Source organism: Talpa europaea, assembly GCF_964194135.1.
Source record: "Talpa europaea genome assembly, chromosome: 8".
Lineage (NCBI taxonomy): Eukaryota > Metazoa > Chordata > Mammalia > Eulipotyphla > Talpidae > Talpa > Talpa europaea.
Genome location: NC_140075.1, coordinates 91,557,049 through 91,579,052, shown reverse-complemented (window position 1 = coordinate 91,579,052; position 22,004 = coordinate 91,557,049). Strand labels below are relative to the sequence as shown.

At 41.1% G+C, this 22,004-nt stretch overlaps 1 protein-coding gene across 1 annotated transcript; it reads left to right on the top strand.

The window, feature by feature from the left end:
• Positions 1-10,838: 10,838 nt before the first annotated feature.
• GPHB5 (glycoprotein hormone subunit beta 5) lies at positions 10,839-15,232 on the top strand (the record flags this gene model as incomplete). The annotated part of the gene is made up of 2 exons (XM_084240925.1): positions 10,839-11,238; positions 15,044-15,232. Exons 1-2 carry the CDS (start codon positions 11,035-11,037, stop codon positions 15,230-15,232), a joined length of 393 nt encoding a protein of 130 aa, XP_084097051.1. The 5' UTR covers positions 10,839-11,034.
• Between the last annotated feature and the right edge of the window lie 6,772 nt (positions 15,233-22,004).

Below are 22,004 nucleotides of genomic sequence, written 5' to 3'. Positions count from 1 at the left end.
CACAGCGGTTGAGTGCTGGGCTGCGAAGCTGCCCGCAGCCTCTGCAGCGCCGGTTCAATCCCCTGCCGCCGGTGAGGGTCCCACATGGCGCATAGACCTCTCCTGCCGCCCGCTGTTCCCCTCAGCAGTGTACTTCGGTCCTTCTGCCTGCTCTGCTCCCCACTCTGGCTCTGGTGAATTCTCTCACCCTCCCGTGCTTCTGACTGTACCCAGTGCTTGTATAAATAAATAATTTAAAAAAAATAAAAATAAAAAAACACTAGCTGATACTAAGTGTGAGTGTAGGCTGGTGCTAGGCTGAAGGATCTTCTATATGCTTTGTCAGTGTTCTGGGCTGCACTCTGTAGATGTTAGAGATTATTTCAATATGGAGTTTCAGAGATCCATTTTAAAGCCTTGTCATTCTGCTTGCCTACAAAATCCAATTTCAATGGGCTAAACTCTTGTTAGCCCATTACATAGCTTCCTCAATAGAGTGCCTGGGGCACTTTCTCTATTTCCTATTTCTATTAAACTGACACTGCTTTCAAGATTCATTATTATTTACTAATTTGTTTCCCCAAGGTCAATGAAAGCCAATGTAAGTAAAATTTCCTTTTTTTGTTAACATTTCTTAGGCTACTTTGATTTGATTCACTGTTGGAGATGTGAGTTGCAGTTATGGAACTACAGGCTGTCCAAGATGGAGGGGGCGTTGGAGAGGTTCATCACAGGATGATGCTTCTCAGACAAAGAAACCAAGGCCCACAGGAGTGGTGGTGGCCAATTTTCCTACAGCAACAGTGTTTCTGATAGTGTTGGGGTTGATGAGTAATCATCACCTTTTCCTTGTTCTGAACTTGGAACTAATAGAAAAATAAGACCTGGAAGTGATGGAAGGAGATAAAAATATCAGCTGTTGTCAATGTTGAGTTGCCATCAAGGGATGTGAGTCTCTGGGTGGGGACTGGGGAACAGAGATACAGAGGCCGGAACTGTTCTAACCATACTTTCGTCTCTTACCCACTGCGCATAGGCAGGAATGAGAGTTTAGCACCCTCTCCCCCAAACCTACCCTGTTTATTACATGAGAAGCAAAAGATTTAAGTGGAGAGTAAAAACAAAAAGGTTCTGTAGCATTTTAAATTGAATTAGATTCACAATTCATGTGACAGACTTGAAAAGTGTGTGTGTGTGTGTGTGTGTGTGTGAATTATTATAGTACTTCTAAAATTGCACGTTTTTGGCTGGGGCTGCTGTCTCATCGATCTTCAAGGCAGTTCAGAGGACAGAGCATTAACAACCGTGTTAGGCATGCTTGAAATATGCATCTTGTTTCCGGAGGTTTGGACATGAACAATGTGAAAAGGATGAATCTAGTGACTACATTTTGAGCCACAGTAATCTCATTATGAAATTTCCTTTGTTTTTGCCCCTGAGGGGAGAGGATTATTAAAATTATGTCATTGCCTATCAGGCTGTCAGAGGAGCCCAAATTCTTTTTTCCAGAGAGACCTACAGAACAGCAGAAGTGGTCGAAGCAAATATCTGGCTGCCAATCAAATCTACTTTCCATATTCTGTGTTTCTTTGAGATATTTCAAGCTGCAAAGAGGGAAATTTTTTTTTTCACCTCCAGGAAATTGAAGTTAGCCATGAAATGCAACCAAATAGACCAAGGTGCCAAGAGGCAGATGCGGGTACCCACCCACGTGGAGGAATTTGTTCACATGGTGGTGAAGGTGGGGGTCATCAGGAGTAGCGGCTTATTAGTGCAGCTAATGGGGAAGTGGACACAGACCCTGCTTTTGGGCCTAGAGCTTCCCTGACTGTTGGTTGCCTGAGTGAGGCGACATATCCAGGTATATGCCCTCATGCAATGGCTCATGGTGTTCCTGATGACACCTGCACTGCCCACTGAGTTCTCATTTAGATTCATAGTACAAGGTTGCTGGACTGGCTATTTGCTCTTCTGGAAATATTTGCCGAACTTTTATGGAGATGGACAAAGTTTTGAGTTGGGGGAGAATGGGAATAAGTGATATTTGGTGCTCTCCATAATCAGACATTTTGTGCAGGCATTGGGGTTTTTAGGGGGGACAGGAGACACAGCACTGCTGCTTGGAGCTAATGACCTAACAACAGCAGTTAGAGACACACAACTGCCATGGGGCGGCTTTGGGGGAGGGGGTGGGGAGGGGGGTGCTGCAGTGGGAGAGGCAGGAGGCCCATGAGAGCACATCATGGAAGACTTCCTGAAGGAAGCAGTGGCTAAGCCAAGTCCTAAAAGATGAGGAGTATGAAGCAAAAGTAGGGATTGGGAAAAGGAAATGGTAAATGCAAAAGCCAGAGAGAGAGAGAGAGAGAGAGAGAGAGAGTGGTGTTTGGCTCAAGCACAAGTCCTGAGCTGAGAGGGAGAAGCAGAAGAGTCAGGGTGATAAGGAGAGGGCTTTGTTAAGGAGTGTGTATTTTACCCTGAATTCCATAGGGGCAGTGAAGAGTGTCAGTCAGAATTTACAAATCAGGATTAGATTGACATTTACAAAAGGCCTTTGCAGCTACAGAGAACAGAGAGGAAGGAGTCAAAGGCATCAGTAAGAAGGATCTTCAAGGGTTGAGCTGGAAAACTGAGTCCCAAGGTGTTTGGAAGATAGAACTGACAGAATTGTGTGTGGGGTTTGAGTCACTTTCCTCACTGCTACACATTAAATCTCTAACCCTTGGTCAACATTTTGCAAAGGTGAGTCATTGGTTCCAAGAGACTTTAGGTTCCAAGATACACCCATGGTCTAGGGGCCATAGCTGCAGAGATGAATAAGTCTTAGTTCAGCCTTAAAAATACTTCACTTTACCCACAGAACCACAGCTTCAAGATCTTATATTGTTTTTTTCTTCCTTTATCTTTTGTTCGTCCTGTCTATCCTTTAGGCTGGTGATTTTTTTCAAGTCTGTATTTTATGAAATTCCTCCATCTCCTTGATTGTATTAGTCTTTTTCTCCCCCTCTAGACCTGATTTCTATTCTGGCTTCATTATTCACTAAATGTCAGGACCAAGACATTTTTCCTCTAACTTATCTTGATGCAGACTCTTCAGTGATGTTAAGATAGGAAGCAGTGATTCAGTTGGGCAAACAGGAATATTTCCAAAGATTAGACTCTTAAATCAAGTAGTTAGGCTCAGTGGGTCAGAAATCAGATTCTGAGGGCCTCCCTGGTGGTGCAGTGGATTGAGCACAGCACTGTGAAGCAGTCCACAGCCTCTGCAGTGCAGGTTCGATTCCCAGCTGGCCAGGGAGATTCCCACATGGCGTGGCAGGCTTCTCCTGTTGCGCCCACTGCTCTCCTCAGCAGTTCTTTTGGTCTGTCTGCCTGTTGGGCTCCCCTCTCTGTCTCTGGTAAATCCTTTCACCCTCCTGCACCTCTGGCCTGTACCCCAGCTATATTGTATAAATAAAAAATAAATCTTAAAAAATATATTCACTTAAAAGAAATCAGATTCTGAATAAATATGTGTAAATTCTGAAAAAAATCTCTTATGGACTCTTTGATGCTTAAAGCTTTGAAATTTCACTTGCGTCAGCTACATGCACTAAGTTGATAAGGCCTGAGATATTTCTATAAGTTTGATCTAATGGTCCATTTTCTATAGACCAGGTATTTCACTGAAACAACATAGCAATGTGGTTAAAAGCAGACCAATATAGTAAAAACTAGTTAGAGCCGAATATGAATCCTAGGTCCATAGCTGGAGGGCTGGGGTTCATTTGTTTAATTTCTTTGAGTCTCAGTTGCCTCATCATTGAAGGTGAATAATATTTCATAGAACTGTTGTGAGAATTAATAGACAAGACACATGAAGAGTCTAGAAGGAGTTCAAATAATTCCTGCCATTTATACAGTAGGTGTATACTGACCAATATGGTAACACAATGTGTAGCTCTTGAGTACTTCAAATGTGTCTGGTTTGAATTGAAAAGTGCTATGAATTATATATGATATCAACACAGGTCAGACTCTGGTGAATTAGTATTAAAAAAGAATTTAAAAAGATTGTAAAATATTTCCTTAAGATTGTTTCGTGTTGATTAAAAGTTGAAATGCAAACATTTTGGATAATATTGGGAAACACAATCTAGCTTTTTTCTAGAACTTATCACAATGAAATTAATCATTGAAATTAATTTCACTTGTTTCCTTTTACTGTCTGAATAAGGCTACTAGCAAATTTAAAATTGCCTATTGAGCTTGAATTTGATTTCTATTGGACACCTTCTTCCAACATAGGACTTATCCCGAAGGACTTCCAATATCTGAGGTTGTTAGCAATGTACTACTCACCACAACAACCTCCCTCATTGGTGGCTTTGCTCCATTCTATCTCCTTATTGTGCACAAAAATGGCTCTCCTTTACATTAGAACAAAGGTGGAATCTCTCATAGTACCTGACCTGCAGCCTACCTGATACGACTGTCCTCATCCCTGTCTCTTCCTGAAACCACCCTATGCTCAACCATGGTGACTCATTGTGGCTTCCTAAACTCATCACATATTTTTATGCCCTTAGTTATTCATTCCACAAACAGTTTTTGATAACCAATTATGAGTCAGGCAGTGTCTAGTCTGGGAAATAGCAGTGAATCAAGCAAAAATTTTGCTCTTAATTTCAAAGTCTCAATGACTCCACTTTGGAATCACTGTGTGCTTTCTTCTGCCTGGAATGAATTCCTCTCCGCTGGAGTTTGCTCTCTAGGAAGTCTCTCCTGACAGTCCCCTATAGTGCAAGCTCTCACAGCAACGCTGCTTCATTTGTGTCATAGCACTTATCCATCCCACTGAATGTTCTATTGATTTCATTTTTTGAGAGAATTTGGAATTCTCTCAAGATAAAAGAATTAATACAGAAACATTCCATGTACCCTTTACTCAATTTTCCTCAGTGCTTTTTATGTTCAAAACTACAGTACAATATCACAACTAGGGTTAATGGCTTTGACGGAGTCATCCATCTTTTTCAGATTTACCAGTTTGACTTGTTTTCATGTGTTTAGTTTTGTGCATTTTTATTAATTTTCTTCATGTTGCCACCACCACAGTCAAGAGACAGACATTTCCATCACTACTGAACTCCTTCCTGTTGCTCTTTATAGCATCACCCGGCATCCACATTCCTCCTACTGCCTACTCTCCTTAACCTGACAGATTTCCATTTCCATGATTTTGTCATTTCAAGCATGTTACAGAAAAAGAATCATAGTCAGTAACTTTTCAGGAATGGACTTTTTCCTTCAGCATGGTGCGCAGGAAATTCAGGCAAGTTGTGTGTTTGTTTCCTTTCATTGATGAGTACTGTTCCATGTCATGGATGTACCATAGTTTAACCACTTACCTGTTGAAGGACATCTGAGTGGTTTCCAGTTTGGGGCTATTGTGAACAAAGCTGCTACGAACATTTGTGTACAAGATTTGTAAAAATAAAAATTTCCATTATTCTAGGATAAACACCCAAGAGTGCAATTCTGGGTCAATGTACTTTGGTTTATTTATCATCTTCACTAGATTATCGAGTCTTTGAGTTGTTAGCTCTAGTTATATGTGCATCACATGTAATTAGCATATGTCTAACCTATGGTAACAGTCAATAAAATATAGGACAGAAAGAAGGAGAAAAAAAGAGATGAAAGGAGGAGAGAAATCCATCATTACTGGCATTGTTAGCTATTCTACTCCCATGGCTCTGAACATCATCTTTTCATTTTTTAAATGAACTCAGTGACTCCAGTGTAAAACCCTGCCTGACATACAGTAGTTGCTTAATAAATGTGTTAAGTTGTGAACACTCTAGAGAGTAGAGCACTTCTCCTCTTTCTCTATCCCACATCCTCCCCTCACCTGGCTCTGTCACTCAAGCCCAAAGAAAGGCACACGCAGAGATATGCTCCTACTCTGGGGCCATGATCCTAGCAACTTCATTCCGGAACAAAGCCAATAGCTAACAAATGAGGTGCTATTGCTTCGAAGTTTAGCTGACAACACTGGCCATTTCTGTGTGACTGCCTGGGGAATTACAAATGAAGGGACTGGGGATCGGGCAGCTTTGTGAACTCATTCTAGTGAGAATACAGGATGCACTTGAAGTAAAGAATGCTTCTTTGTGACTCATTAAATTGTTCTCTGTTCCTCGCTATTAGGCATATGTCTGCCATGCCCTGCAAAGCTACGACTTTCAAAAGTGGAAGAGTCAGGCCAAAAAAAAAAAAAAAAAAAAATTCCACTTCAGTGCCTAAACCATGTGCCCCTTCATCTGAAATAAATCTGTGACAACTGACAGATACTTCTTTTAGATGATTGTGGAGAAAGCCTTGACTTGTCCTAGTATATCAGACACAGGCTTCATTATTTTTAGCCTTGTTAAAAAAAAGTTGCCATAGAAACTGCACCATCATCTTGGGCAAATGTTATCTTTCTAAGTCAATAAAATGAGAAGCTGTCTCACAAATACCCAGTGCTTCGAAAGGAAGAAATTATTTTTCAGTAAAATTAATTTAAGACTTCACCATTCATCTCCATTTGTAAGCCCAGATTGGCCCACTCTGCCCCTCCTCCACACCAATAAGGGATAAACAACATACAACTTTGTAAAAGCCAAGCTTGACCTTTTTTATACGTGTTTGCACACTATCACTAATTTTTTTACTTCCTGGAAACACACAGCTTCATCTGTGGTTTTTTTAGTTACTTCACAATGCTAATTAATTTGATGTGTAGACAGAGCATTGGGTGTTCAGAAAGGACGGTAGGGGAAAAACCCAGGAGAGTGTGTGCATCTTTTCTGATCCCTTAAGAGATCCTTGTAAGTATGCAGCAGGCAGCAGAGTTCCTCTGGGGCAGTGGCTACTCAGTCAGTGCTGGTTTACTCAGTTGGACTGAAATTGTTCAGGAGCACCAGTGAATATTTGTTAGTGTATTAAATTTTGAAACTATGGTAAAACTTGGACTTCCAAAGCTTAAAAATTAAATCTAACACTTTGGACATTATTTTTTGTTTGTTTACAACTGAAGATGTTAATTTTAATTTGAAGTCAGAACAAAGAAGCACTGGCTGGCTGGGGAAGCCTAGTTGATGCCCAGCTGTCTTCTGACTTCAGAATACCAGTGCCTTCTCACAGTCCCCAGAGATTTTACTTCTTCTTGTCTCAGACTAACATTTTTTCACACTAAAAATCTTTGAAAACAGGGTGTGCCTAATAATTAACGGTGTGCCATAAGATGATGTATTTCCTGGGGAGGAAAGAGAAGTAGTAAGTATTGCCTGCTTACCATATATCAGGTGCTGAGATAATCAATTTATACACACTATTTTGTAGAATCCTCACACAAACCCCATGAAGCATCTTCAGTTTTGCAGGCAGCTGGGATTTATGTGACTTGCCCAAGATCACTAGCTGGCAAGTATCAAAGTTGAAATCTGAACACAAATCTGAATGACTTTATTGTCATATATCTAGTTGGTTCTCCATCTGACTCATGTTCAATTTGTTCTGTTTATAAAACACCTTGTAAATCTTTAAATTCTGGTGCTAGCAAGGAATTTACAAGTCATGGGGTTCAATCCCATTGTGTTACAGATGAGGAAACTGAAGCTGAGAGACTTGTCCACAGCAATCACAAAGAAAGTTCTGCTGCTGAGAGTCAGGATGGCCGAGCCAGGGAAGAGAGACTTGCCGGGCTCTTGTGATGTCTCCATCTCCTGTGCCCAGTGTGCACCCCAGGCCCTCACTAGCTGGAAGGGCAGTTGCTCAGTCACCCTTCAGGACACTGGCCCTCACCACACACCTCTTGCTATCATGCTCTCCAGACCTCAAGATGATTGCTCCTTTACAGCCCTTTCTTCTCTTCTTGTCCTAGTGAATCTGTATCTATCCAAGCTGACAGTGAATCCATATGAAGATGATAACGGAACAAGGCAAGAGAAGATTCTTCATGGCCTATGTTTGGAAACATTGCTCACATCTTTGCCATCTCAAGAGAGTGACTTTAATGGTGGGATCTTCAGTGGGAGGGAAGTTGGCAGCTGCACAGAGCACGATGCAGAGAGAGTCTGTAGGAATCAGATCTCTCACTCTGCCTTGGAGAGGCATGTGGCATGGCCCAGTGCAAGAACTGCAAAAAGCAGCCTCCACTCTTCCTTTTTCTACAAGTGTGATGAAACTGATGGACACTGCCCTTTGCACTGGGAATAGTTTCATATGCCTAACACAGTGTTCCAGTCACTTCCAATTCACTGGAGTTGGTTTCAGGGATGAAACAAACCTATTTGCCATCCCCAGGGATCTGGAGTGCTTTGGAAGCAACAAGATGACAGAATAACTGAGCCTCAATTCTCCCAAAGTAAAAAGGAGAAAATAATCATTGATTTACAGAATTGTTGCAAGACTTGGAGATAGCATATGTGAGAACATAGCAGATTTCATGAAGCCTGGTACCTCGTAGCTCTGTATTAACTATAAATTGTTGTGATTGAAAGGTTAATGCTGATGGGGAGGAGGCATTGATGACACAGCTCTGCATTATAAGGAGGTTGGGGACTGTTGAAGAAAAGTATTCGTGGCCTCCCTTAGTTGTCTTCATATTGTGACATTGCAGACTCAACAATGTATGTTTCAGGTCTAATCTAAAAGGGTTGAACAGAGCTCTTCAGAGCCCCCTCAGGATGACTGCTCACCTCCCACTGGCTAGTTCTTGGCAAGGAAGATTATGCCAAGTAGACATTTGTTTCCACCGTGTCCCATTTCTAGATATGCCACAGACAGGCTGGAGGGCTGAGTGGAGTCCTTTATTGCAAGCCCAGTTCAATTTTCTACACATTCAATAATCTGATACTAGAGATAGGTAATTGATGTGTTAGCGGTGAAGGTTGTTATCTGCTTTGAAAAATCAAACCCTTAATCAGTGACGTGTTTATTTAAAGAACACTTTTCTTTGCAGAAAATGGAAATGTTTTAACTTATTTAGTATCATTTATTTAATGTGCACCTTAATCTCTCTGCATCATTATTTGCTGTGATATGTAAACTCCTAAGGGCAACAACAATGTCTGCTTCATTTATTTTTTAGAGCACCCAGAATACAACTTTGAACAGCTAGCTTTTTCATCCATCTGTATGCTGCTGTTGCAGACCGGAATAAAATCTATGTTCCATACTGACTTTCAAGAACTGTGAATCAAACAGTAAACTTCTGTTAGACCAGCAATGAATACTCTTTATGCAGCACAAATGTTTATTTATTGGTCTATGTTAAAGTATCAATATTAAATGATTTTCTAATATGAAAGTCTGTTCAATGAAAAAATGTGAAAAATGCAGGAAACTGTATAGAATAAATGAAAAGTCATGTTTCATTTCCATGCTGGAAGATAATCACTTTGAACATATTGGTGTTCTTTCCCTATGATTCATTTTAATGTGTTATTAATATTATTTAATACCTAACTAATTTTAAGACTTTCAAAATAATCCTTCTTATTGTGATTCCATCCTTTCAATTGGTGATCCCAAGTTTGTTCCAGGAAGAATTATTGTTTTGCTTTTTTTAAATGTATTGAAACATGTTGTGAGTTAAAGGAAAGAGTTTGCCATGAGCTGCTAGAGACTGACTTGTATCAAAGGAAACTTGTGGTTACCACAAAGGAAAATTTAATCCACCTTGCCCCAGTGCATTTGTTCTCCCAGAGAACCAGGTGAACTACCTTTGACTGTTTCCCTGGGATTATGTCACCCACCAAGGTAACTTTCTGTTCCAGCAGATGATGTTAAGAAACAAAGCAACACCCTTTAAGCTAATCAGTTTTGGAAAATAGAGACTGGCTTTATATCCAGGGCTTTGATGTGTTTAGTGGTTCCAGTAAGGATCTGCCTCTCTTTTGTTTTGATTGACAAGACCTGTCTATATATTTGGGCAATCAAGCAGCCCAGTAACAGGGTAGAGACATTTACCCAGAGCAAACTTCTACCACTCGTCGTGACTTTCTGAAGTCTTGTGTGCAAGTTTCAGCTCCAAAAGAAGAGTTAGATCCAGCAAAATCAGGTAAGTGCTTCTCCAGATTGTCATTTTATTCCACCTGAGGGGATGTCTGGAGAGCCCCGCTGACATGATAAGCCAGAAGTAGTCACCGGGAGATCAGATTTGGAAGTCATTAACTTCTCAGCTTGTTTTAGGCAGTAATGCTTTTGGAGGTGATCCAGTAGAGTAGTGTCCATCTCACTTCAGCATCCAGGTATGTGCTGTCTAGTGGGCCACGCAGGAAGGGATGATTCTGTTTCCTGAAAAAGCACAGAAAATGAGTTAGACTCAGAGAGGATAGACTTGCAGTAGATTGGAATTATGGTTTAAATATATTTGATGCTTTCCATCATTCACATTTAAATTGAATCACCGTAAGTTGTTTATGACACCATGGGTATAGAACAGGGCAGTTTGTAGCAAGCATTTTTATGAATGGCCACTGAGCTGTGGGTTAGGCTTAATAATATTGTCCACATGTCTTTGTTTTGAAGTGGGTTGGGTTGGTAACAATACAAAAGGGACCTACAAATATTATTTACTTCCCCCTTCCATGACATTGAAAATATAAAGGCATGTAGCATCACACCCAAGTACTTGGATCTAAATAAAAATAATTTATGGGCATTCATGTATTATGCTTGAGTATGCTTTACTTTTGGGGTGATTCAGATTTTGTGTTCATTTTGAAGAGACCATAGGACAAACTTCTTTAATATACAAGTCAAGCCCAGGAGTTGGGTCACAATAAGAAAAGCCTGGAATGCCCTTTGGTGTCTAGTGAACACAGTGGGTCCATGGAATACTGGAGCCAAATACAGCAAATTTTTGGAATCTGTGTGGGTTTGTGGCCTTTTACAATTTCTTGGACCATTTCTCCAAAAATATGAAGAGCAAGGTCCTTTAGATTATGACAAACATATTATTGACAGCTTTGTGGAGGGCAGCTGAATCTGTTAATAACCTCTTTCCTTTCCCTCTGGAAGAACAGCATGAAGGTGGCTTACCTCTTCCTTGGCTCCCTGGGCCTCCTGCTCCTGGCTGGCTGTGGCTGTGTCCACAGCACCTCCAGCGGGAATCTGCGCACCTTTGTAGGTTGTGCCGTGAGGGAATTTACCTTCCTGGCCAAGAAGCCGGGCTGCAGGGGACTTCGTATCACCACGGATGCCTGCTGGGGCCGATGTGAAACCTGGGAGGTGAGTCCGGAGATAGGCCTAAGTGACAATGCCTCCAGCGTGAGCCACTTGACTCCTAAGTGTTTACTTTTTTAATGAAATGAGACAGCAATGGATTGTCTACCCTTTCCTGTGGATTTTTTTGAATAACAATTATTTGGCATCCTCCAAAAGTCATCTGCAAAAAGTAATCTTAACAAAACCCTGACAAAATGCTGATGAAATCAATAATTTAATTTGCATGGTATCTGTGTATTTGGGAATCACTTCTGGGAGGTCAGGTGTGCTATTATTCCACCCATTTTATAGATGACATAGAGAATTAAAGGGTGAGTGACCCCAAAGTCACCTAGAGAGTCAGTGGAAATTTTAATTCAAGCTTGTAATTCAAACTCCTCCCTAGATTCCTCCACCTGTGAAAAAGCCAGACAGTTACTAAGGGAGAGGCCTACCCAGCAGGGGAGGGCAGGACCCAGCCCCTCCTTCAGTGTCTCACCTGCGAATCCCCTGACCCCCCTCTCCGCCTGCCCCTTCTCCCCTACAATTCTTTGGGATTATCAGTGGCAGATCTACTGAATTCCTGGATAGTCAAGTATAATCGGACCTTTTTGGAGTCATCACATTTAAAATACTTCATTCAAAATAAAAATCTCAAGCAATGTTAGAACCCTATTGGGTTGAGATGGGGAGTAATTTGAGGGAGGAGGAGAAAGAGGACCATCCTGACTATTGACTCTTCCCATGGAGGCCCGAGTTGCTTACAATGAAGTGCCAGATGTGAACTTGTCACCCCATCCCCAAAACCTTTAATGCCCTCCTGCTACTTCAAATTCAATAGCCAGCTTTCAAGGTCCTCAGAAATACGGTGTTTACCTGTGTTCACACTGTTTCCAGAGTGCTAGTCTTGTTAGACTGATTTTTAAAGGTTTTATTAAATTACCCTCATGAAATCTCTCACCTCTGGTCCCTTAATTATAGCCATTTTTATTTCTATTCACCATTATCAAATTTATTTCTCCACGTCTTTGTCTTGTGTGAGTGCTTCTCTAAGCCTTTCTGATTTACCATCACCACACACACTGGAGCTTATATCTTTGAGGACAGAGCTTCATTCTTGTGCCTTTTATAGCTCTTGTCAAAGTGTCATATATGGACACGCATTCGGTAAATACCAGTTGAATGACAAGGGGTTGATTTCTACCTGGAGTGATACATCCTCCAACCTAATCAAGGCTAACCTGGAACTCTGTAAGGAACTTGAGAGGACATTGCCTTTAGGAAAAACATTTTTCTATTCAAGGACTTTGAGAGCAACCGGCTATGACTTAGATAAAACTATGGCCCCATAAATGGGGTTGGGTTATTGTGATGGAACCCCCAAATTAAAGGAAACTGCTCTATCAAACTAGCTTTATCTTTGCATCATTCAGGAGCATAAGAGATAATAGCAAAATGAAAGTTCAGTTGCTAAGGGGACCCTGGCTGACTTGATAGCAAACATACTTGGGGAGCACTTGTACCTTCTTGATATCAGGGATCACCCTGGTGGTGCCTCTCCTGCTTGTAGCCTGTATCTGGGCCATTTGGAGCTCTTTCTGGGTCAAAATATCAAATGAATGCTTCCCTTTAATTAGCCCATCTTCTGACAAATTCTGTTCATCTTCTCTTCTTTAATGAGGTCAGGGTCACTGGTGGGCGGGCAAGAACTGTGCTCTCTCTGGAGAAATGGAAGCATGAAGACCACTAAAGAGCAAGATTCTCCTTCATGTTAACCAGTTTTTCTTTCTGCCTTTACTGTGCTAAGGAAAGGGAGGCTACTTCTAGAAAATAAATAAAAGAATGAGATTTGTTTTTCCAGCAGACTGGAAACTTCTGCAATATATTTTTGGTAACTTAACTGGGGAGGATGTCTGCAAATGCTCCCCATGTTAAGTTGACAGAGTGATGACAAAGTGACTGGCTTTACTTTGAAGATGGAACTGCCCCTGAAAATAACCTTTGCTCATGACCTGGGTTTAGGGTTGCCAGATTTAGCAAAAACTAAAACCAAATCAAACCAGGATACCAGTTAAACTTGAAGGTCAGCTAAACAACAATTGAAAAAAAAATTGGTACAAGTTTCTCCTAGCCAATATTTGGGGACACACTTATACAGCAGTATATTTTTGTTGTTTATTCAAAATTAAAATTTGACTGGGTTTCCTGAATTTTATGTTGGCAACCTTTCCTGGGATTCCAGATTACCAAGGGTAAGAGGAGGGGAAGCAAATTGAGGAAAGGTAAAATGCTATTTGAGAAGTAAGGAGAATGCAGCTGAGGTTCAGTTCAGTTCTCGACATGGCCTTTGTCAAAGGTGAAGCCTTTCGTGACATTCATGCGTTAAACACAGCTCATTTCCCAGGACAAGTGAAGGTCATGTCCTTTGAAATCTTGTAAGTTATTATTTTTATCATTACTTCCTTACTCCTCTGAGTGCTCTGATAAGAACAGGTTACTTTTACTGAACACTTACTAGTGAGTGGCCTTGGACATTACTTATGTTATCTTAGCTGATCGCCACAGCGGTGCTGTCAAGCAGGTATTTTGTTTTACAGCTGAGAAAACTGAGGCTTCAAGGTTTCCAGCTTGTGGAAGAGCAAGGGTTCAAGCCCAACAGGTCTGAACTTCAGGATTTGAGATTTTATCTTTTTTTTTTCAAATTTACTGATTTGCCAATTTTTGCCTATAATTTTGGGAGTTCCATATGCGAACTTGTTTCATTCACCCAGGATTGGAGACTTTACTGCTTTGTGCTGAATTTATGGTCTATATGTTTAGTTTATCAAAATTATTGATGAACTCAAGATTCATAAAGGTGCAGGAGGGAAGTGAGTCCTTCAGTTATCAGGGTACAGCACAGGACCCTCAGGAGGCTGCCTTGCTCTGGTTTCTTTCATTGATTCAATAGTAGCTATTGAGACTCCTGGGGGTCAGGACTGTTCTAGATAGTTGAGATACAACAGAGAATAAAATGGGTAAAGACCTTTGTCCTAAGAGAACTTACTTTCTAGAATGAGAGAAACACAAGACAAATAAATAAAATAGATAATGTCACATGGTGTCAACAAGCACTATGGAGGAAAAAAAGGCAGAAAGAGGAATAGGAAGTTACAGGGTCTGAAGGTGGAGTGATGCAATTTAAGTAGATTGGTCAGGAAATGTTCCCCAGAGAGGGTGCTCTCTGAACAGAAACCTAAGATTTGGGAAGGAGTGGGTCCTGAGGGAGGAGAGCATTTAGATGGTGGGGCAATCAGTGCCAAGGCACTGGAGTAGAACTGATTTCTTGTTGGGTTTGAGGAACTGTCAGGAGACAATTGGGACTGGCGCAGTTAGGAAGTCAGAAATTGGGGTCATCCAGAGACATAGGCAAGGGGAAGTTTCAGGGAAGAACAATAACTTTTAGTGAGATGAGGTCTCTCCCAGGCTTTGCGCAGAGGGGAGATGTGATCTGGCATGTTTTAAAAGGTTCACTTGGGCATGCCCTGTTGTAAATAGACTATAGGGGGAAACAGACGGTAGAAGAGAGGGGTCAGTCAGAGACTTTTGCTATGATCAACATTGTTCATTTGAGAAATACACCTCAAGCATGTGCTGTGTGCCACGGCCACTTCTGGGGGTTCAGACTATGGTGGCGAACAAAGTCAGCTTCTTGATTTCACAATTTTGCTTTCTACTGGGAGGAGACAGATTAACAAGTCAACCAATGAGGAGTGAGTTCGTTGCACCAAGAAAATGAAGCAGGATGCTATGTTCTAATGGGTTCCTTGTTTTCTCCCTGTGGGGACAGAAGCCCATTCTGGAACCCCCCTACATTGAAGCTCATCATCGAGTCTGCACCTACAATGAGACCAAACAGGTGACGGTCAAGCTGTCCAACTGTGCCCCAGGGGTTGACCCCTTCTACACCTACCCTGTGGCCATCCGCTGTGACTGCGGGGCCTGCTCTACGGACACCACAGAGTGCGAGACCATCTGAAGCTGGTGCGGCCTGTACAACAGCTGGTGGCCTGAACCTCACAGACCCACCTGCACAGGCAGTGCAAGCAACTTTACCCCTGGATTCAAGGACTATTCAATTCTGACCACCCCCATGGAGGAGGCTACCTGTCTCCCTCAGCTCTAGCTCTGACATAAGGCCCAGAGGCAGCTGACTTAGGCTGAAAATACAAAATAGTATTTGTGTTTTTGCTAGTTTCTCTGGTTTACATGCACATACTAATTTTTCTTTACTTTGAGTCTTAAAAGATAATTTGTATCTCAATATCCTCTCCCTATTTGGGCTTATGTTATGCCAGTGGTTTAAATGTAATAGGTGAAACTAGGAAACAGGGCTAGAAAGTCTTTAAATTCTCTTCTCCTATTTGATGACTGATCTTCAACTGGATTTATGATCAATGGGTCAGAAACGAATAAAACCAATATTTCCATCCTCCTGCCCACAAAGGAAATCCAACTGCAAGCTCTTTACAGAAAAGATCTTTTCCTTTTAACTGAGTAATTATCTATACAAGAAATAAAAAGAGTTTAGGTTAAAGAAGGAAGGACAATAATAATAATAATAATAATAACAATAACAAAATAACAGTTTTCTTAATTTAGGGGTTTCTTTTCCAAAGCTAGATTCCTGAAGTTCCCTTAAGCTTCTTAATAAAAAAAGCTCCTTTTTGATTAAAAAAAAAAAACTCAAGAAAAAAAACAACAACAACACTGATAGCTATCATTTAAGCTTAGAAACTTAAGAAATAAAACTCATGTTTTTAGACTCACGGACACTCTCCCAAAGATATATCCAATTACAAATAATCTTCCCCATTTAGCGTATTTTAAATTTAAATTGTAACTTATAAAACTCAGAAATTTCATGTCTGTAGAGGTAAAACTGCACTGCTGGCTCAGAGAAAAATTCTGTGACTGTCTTGTTCTTGTCCTTCTAAAATCTTACAGCAGCTGGTTCTCTGACTTTTTGTAAACTCTAGCATGATCCAAGTGTCTTTAATTCTGACATTTTGGGGGTTAAATTTAATCTTGTTCTGTTTTTCTCACAATATGCCAGAAAATCTATACTAATGCCAATAAAGCATGTCCTCTGTCTTTTGAATTCATGAAAACTTTCAAAAAAGTCTTTTTAGTTTTCAATGTACTTGGAATCACAGTACACAAAATGAACTATGAGGTTATTTTTAATCACATGTTAATTAACCCAAGATGTCATCTTGGGTACAGAACACAAATGGCTGGGGTCAGAACCCCAAAGGTGACCCAATGTGACTTCATTCTTCTGGTATGTCATAACTGGCTGCTATAAGGAATCAACAAATCACCACAAAAATTCTAAATCAAATGTTGGGGTTGATGTCAAGAACTGGGGCTCTGGGGTGGACATCTGGGAACAAAGCACAGAGCCAAATCCACCCGTCTTTAGTGCAGATCTGTTGGTAGGCAAGAGTTACCTAGTATCAAGAGCAGCTGAGTGCCTGGAGTCTCTGCTGGGATGGTGAGTGCTAATGAGGAAACATACTCAATGTTTTCAACCCATCCCTAAGAACTTCCCTCAGGATTTTTTTTTTGTGTGTGTATGAGAAAAATCTGCTTCTTCAGGAAACTTAGGGGGAAAAAGACAGAAGCAGAATTTGAGAGAAGACTGCAGCATCCATGAGGACCTGGAAGAAAACAAATGATACATGGCAATTGGACATTGTGGAGAGTTTAATGAAGAGACTTTAAATGTGTGGGCAGAGTTAAAGGGAACCAACAAGGGGCATGAAATGCTTCTAAACGGGTAACCTCAGGTAGAAGGAACAAGAACAGGAAATGATTATCAGACCCCAAAGAGAACTGCAGGAGAGGATGCCCAATAGCAGCATTGGTAGGAGGATGCAGCCATTACCAAACTGAGGCATTGTGGGTAGGGAGGTAGGGGAGCTAACACCCCAACCTCACCATGCTTCCATGCCCTGATCCGCCAAATCAAATGAAGGTAGATTGTAAAGGAGTCCATTCATTCAATCCATAAATGTTGGCTGCTTGGGAAGCAGGTGGAAGAGTGATGAGCAGATCTAAGGACAAAATGGGTAAAATCCAACACAGATATCTTAAGGGAAGCTTGGCCAGAGCCATGGGCAGCCATGTTGGCTATGAGAGTGGTAAAGCTTGCTGTTGCAGCACAGTTACTAAGACTGTCCTGTGGTGAACTGGGATGAGTGCACAAGGAATGGTCTGTGTTGGCTAGCTCACTCTCTCTGATGGGAGGAACAATGGCAATTATCAGGATTGTGGTGTTGGTTGGTAAGTGCAATCTAAACACTCAGGGCATGAGATGATAGTTGCAGTTGAACGGACTTTCTCCTAGTTTTGGCAAGCACAGTGTTGAAAATCAAGCTTTACAACTAATTGGACAATAACTGATTTATTAAAAAGACTCACTGCACCACCTGGGCATTGTCCAAGGACATGTCCTTGTCTTCAGTCAAGATCCTCGGAGGGAAGGGATGAGATCCTCCTGGGAGGGGGTGGGAACAACAGGTGGGTGAGCAGAAGGGACCCTCTTTACCTGCTAGAAGAGTCCCGCCTCCTCTTGCTTGGAGACCAGACTGAGCATCCATTTAGGGAGAAAGCTTTCCATGATGATACTCAGCCCCCCTGGATAATTGGGGTCAAGTCTCATGATGCCTGGGACAGAGATGGACTTTCTCTGTGTTGGAAGAAATGAGATTCCCCACTGGAGTTGCTTTTGGACTGGAAAATGGAAACACGCATCAGTAGTTTGTGTTTGGCAGTGATCATGAGGGTTTGCACTGAGATAAGATGGGGACCATAGCAGAATATAAGATTTGATAAGAGTTTATTTAGGTAAGGACATTCCACCATGACTCAGGATTGATTATACTCACAATGGCATCTGGATTTAGTGGGTTGCAATGTGCTCTTGGGATGGCTCCATAAAGCTTGGGGAAAATGGTGAGTTATGTTAATGAAGAGAAGACGCCAAAACTGTCCTGGCAGAATATTTGAGGACAGCAAGCCCATGGAGGTGGGTTTGCTAGAATGGCTTTATTACATAAGACCAGAGAACTCAAAAGCTGGCTATGTTCACCTGCAGAGTTCAAAGGACATTCCCTCCACAAAAGCTAGAAAGAATGCCCTAGTGAGGGCACCTGCATTCTCAGAAGCGCAGTAGTGTTGCCCTTTGTAGGCTGGGGGTGATGGTAGGGGAAGCTGCCATGGGACTGGGTTTCTCAGTAGCAGCAGAGGTGATGGGAGTCCGAGATGGCAGTGACCAGGTGCTGATGTGTAGCTGTGAGAGGCAAGGGGAACTTAATTGTAACAGCAGAAAAAACTTCAAAGTCACCAGGAGGGCTTTGATGTGTAGTATCTACTGGCTAACAATGCATAGTCTTCCTAGTTCATGGTATTCAAAAACGTATGTATTAAACAGATATTATAATCAAGAGTTATTAATGAAAAATAGGGAATATGTCTCTGTCAATGCTCAACATGAATCTTTTTCAAATCCCTCTCTTGCCTGCTCCTTTCTCCTTCTCTTCCCTTCTCTCTCCTTCACTCATTTCCACAAATATTTATTCCCCTGAAGTTTATGCAAGACACTGTTTTTTTTTTTTTTGCAAATTAAGATAAAAATATTGCTTACGTTTATGGGTTTCTTTCTATAAGTGGGACGTTTTGTATAAATTCTTCATAATTCTGTGTCAAACATGCTCCTGGGCATTGCTATTGTGCTCTTTCTATTGCTAAAACTAAAGCTCTAGAGTTGAAGTAACTGTCCCAAGACCAGAAGGCTCTAGGCAGCACATGGCGGGTTTCTCTGACGCAGAACCGGACCCTTTTTTCCTGGGGCACTGGGCCTTTCTGGGATGCTTCTTTTAAGTCACTCCTGATCTGAGAAGGCTTTGAATTTATTGATTTCAGATTGTCAGATTCTTATTGATGAGCATGTATGTGGTCTCTCCTGGAGGGGGCTTAAGGCAAGCCTGGGTTGTTATTTGGAAAGTGTAATTTTTGTCTGATTTCCTGAATAGCTTCCCTGAAGATGATACTTTGCAGCAGCTCCAATGAAAGCTTATGACAGGACAGACTGGGGAAGAAAGGGAGCAGAGCCTCGATGGGAAATTCAGAGACTATCGCAGAGATGAAGGCTGAATGCTTGGTCAGGAAAGATGCTCCATTACCTTTCAGGTAAAATAAACTCTCAGCAATTTTTCAATTAACCCACTCTGCTATGTTGCAATTAACAAAAGGTAAGGAGGGGGGGATTTCCCAAATTCTTGTCCACATGGGAACATTTTTTGAATGCAGCCTAAATTGCCACAGTTCATTCTACTTCTAGTTTTAGTAGCACCATTGGTTCAAATGGTAACTTGTTGCTTCTCTTCTTCCATTGGTTAGTAAATGACCAAATTCTGCTGCAGTGACCAAACTCACTTTTTTAAATTAGGCCTTTCATGTAACAAAGAGCATTTTTGAGATCATAAATTATATCTCTAATTGAAAATAATGTAGCATTGATAAAATAAATTGTATTTCATTAAATTTTCTAGGAGGACTGCTTATCTTCTTCATTCAGGAGGCATTTTCTTAAAAATAATGTGCACTTCTTTTTGTTTTTTCCCAATACTTTAAAGCAAACTATTAAGAAGTAACGTTTAAAACATTTCTTAGCAAATTCTGTACATTTTTTTTTCTGTTGAAAATTTCTAGTACACTTTATTGGGTTTATTGGATTTAGCAGGATCTTGGTCCTTATTTGCAAAATGATTCTTCTAGGTTTTTTTTTTTTTTTTAAACAAAGAGCCTTCCCTTAATCAGCGGAATTGTTTGGAGTTATGTATGGGGAGATATAGAGGTTTAGTGGCTGGTTTTAATTCTGGAATATCTAAAGTGGGGGTGGGGGGATAAAGGTCTCTGAGGAGGTAATGTCTAATAACAGGAGTAAGAAGTTGAAAAAGGGTCAGAAAAAAGAGGCTCAGGTGTACAGCACTGTATTGGTAGTGTAGAACAAAGTCTTGTCTCCAATGTTAAGGAATTTTGGGGGATTATTCTGTTTTCTGTTCCAGGTCCTCATTATCAGGAGTAAAGTAAACATTTCCTAAGCTCTTTGGCTTTAAATTTGACTTTAAGTTCTCCAACTGTTCTATTTCTTTAGCATACTGGATAACTGAATTTTTAAAAAGGTGCCCTGATATACAGGGTTTTGAATACTGAAGCATATTCCCACTGACATATTAACACTGGCTAATAAAAAAACAAAGTCCAATGGAAATTGGGCTGAAAATTTCAGCATTAATAAAATCTGAGCCAACTCAGATTTTTTGTCCAAACAAGCCAGAAGGCATGCATGTATCCTAAGTTCAGTCACACCAATCTCTCCTGGAAGCCACAGACAAGTGGAGGACTAGGAGAAAATGGGCTTGGATAAGGGGGCATCTTTTGATTATTCCACTGTGCTTAATTCAGTAGCAAAGCTTTTATTAATTTAGAGAGAGGCTTTCAGGTAACTTGGACTGAGACTTAATTTTTCTGTTGCAGTAAATGGTCCAAGAATCAAATATTTAAAAATTACAAGTAAATGGATTCTTGAAGAAATGCCATTGTTCAAGTCAGTCTTCTTTCTGCCTCTCCCCTCATTAGTTTCTGATGAAAATAAAATGTGCTTTCTATTGTGGCCCGAGGAAAGAAGTGATGGGTGGGTGTGCAGTGGAGGCTGGAGGAAGATATGCCGTCCCTGTGTGAGAAGTACCTTTTGGCAGCATGCACCGCTAGTTACGAGAAGAACTTGAGAAAACATTTGCAATAATGAAAAAAGCTTTGGTAAGACTGTTTTTGGATTGGACTAAACCCTTCCAAGAATGCTAGCTGCTTTGGATGGCCAACCTGCTCCCAGATCTAAAAGCTGCCCCACTTAAAAAATTTTTCAGTTTAGTAGTGTCTTGGGGCACAAGTGGGTTCCTGCAGCCTGGACAAGGAAGGAGGACACTTGTTTGAAAGTAGCAGAGCCAGAGCTCCATCAGCTGTGAAGGAATGCTGCTGCAGAAGGCAGGTGCTCTTTACAGAGGACAGGTCCCCTAGGGGCTGCACAATGCCATCGGGTCTTATTCTGGGATCTAGTCACTGGTATTATCCTACCCTGAAAATTAGTAGGCCAGGTACAAAGGAAATGGGGGGTGCTTGTGTTCTTGATTTGTTGTAAAGTGGGTGTGATTGGTGTTCAGAACTTCTTTAGCAGCAATGGAATGTGAAGGAGATGAAGGGCTTCCGTGTGTGTGTGTGTGTGTGTGAGTACAGATACATGCATGCATGTGATTTTTTAAGTGCTCTCGTACAAAGGATGGGGTGTGGGTGGGGAGAACAAAACGTGTTCCCCAGTGATGTTGGATAAGTGAGTGCAGCATTGGTCTGTGCTTAGGGTAATAAAGACATCAATCTATGGAATGTCCTGATAAGAGGACAAGTTTGTAGTCAATCCTTATTCTGGCATTCAAAGCACTGTGTCTTAAGCAACCAAGACAGAAGCTTTACAGTTTTTTATGCTTTAGAAATTTGTTTTGTCCTTGTTTTATAAGTTTATAACTTCATGTGATATGACTCTTATTTCTTCATGAAAAATAATTTTGGAAGGCATTTTTCTCTCACTCTTATACATGCCAAAGAGATTTTAGAACAGAAGTACTTTAGATTTAGCAGATCTTTCAAACCAGATGTTGCTTTTGTGCTTTCCATCCCGTAATATGCTT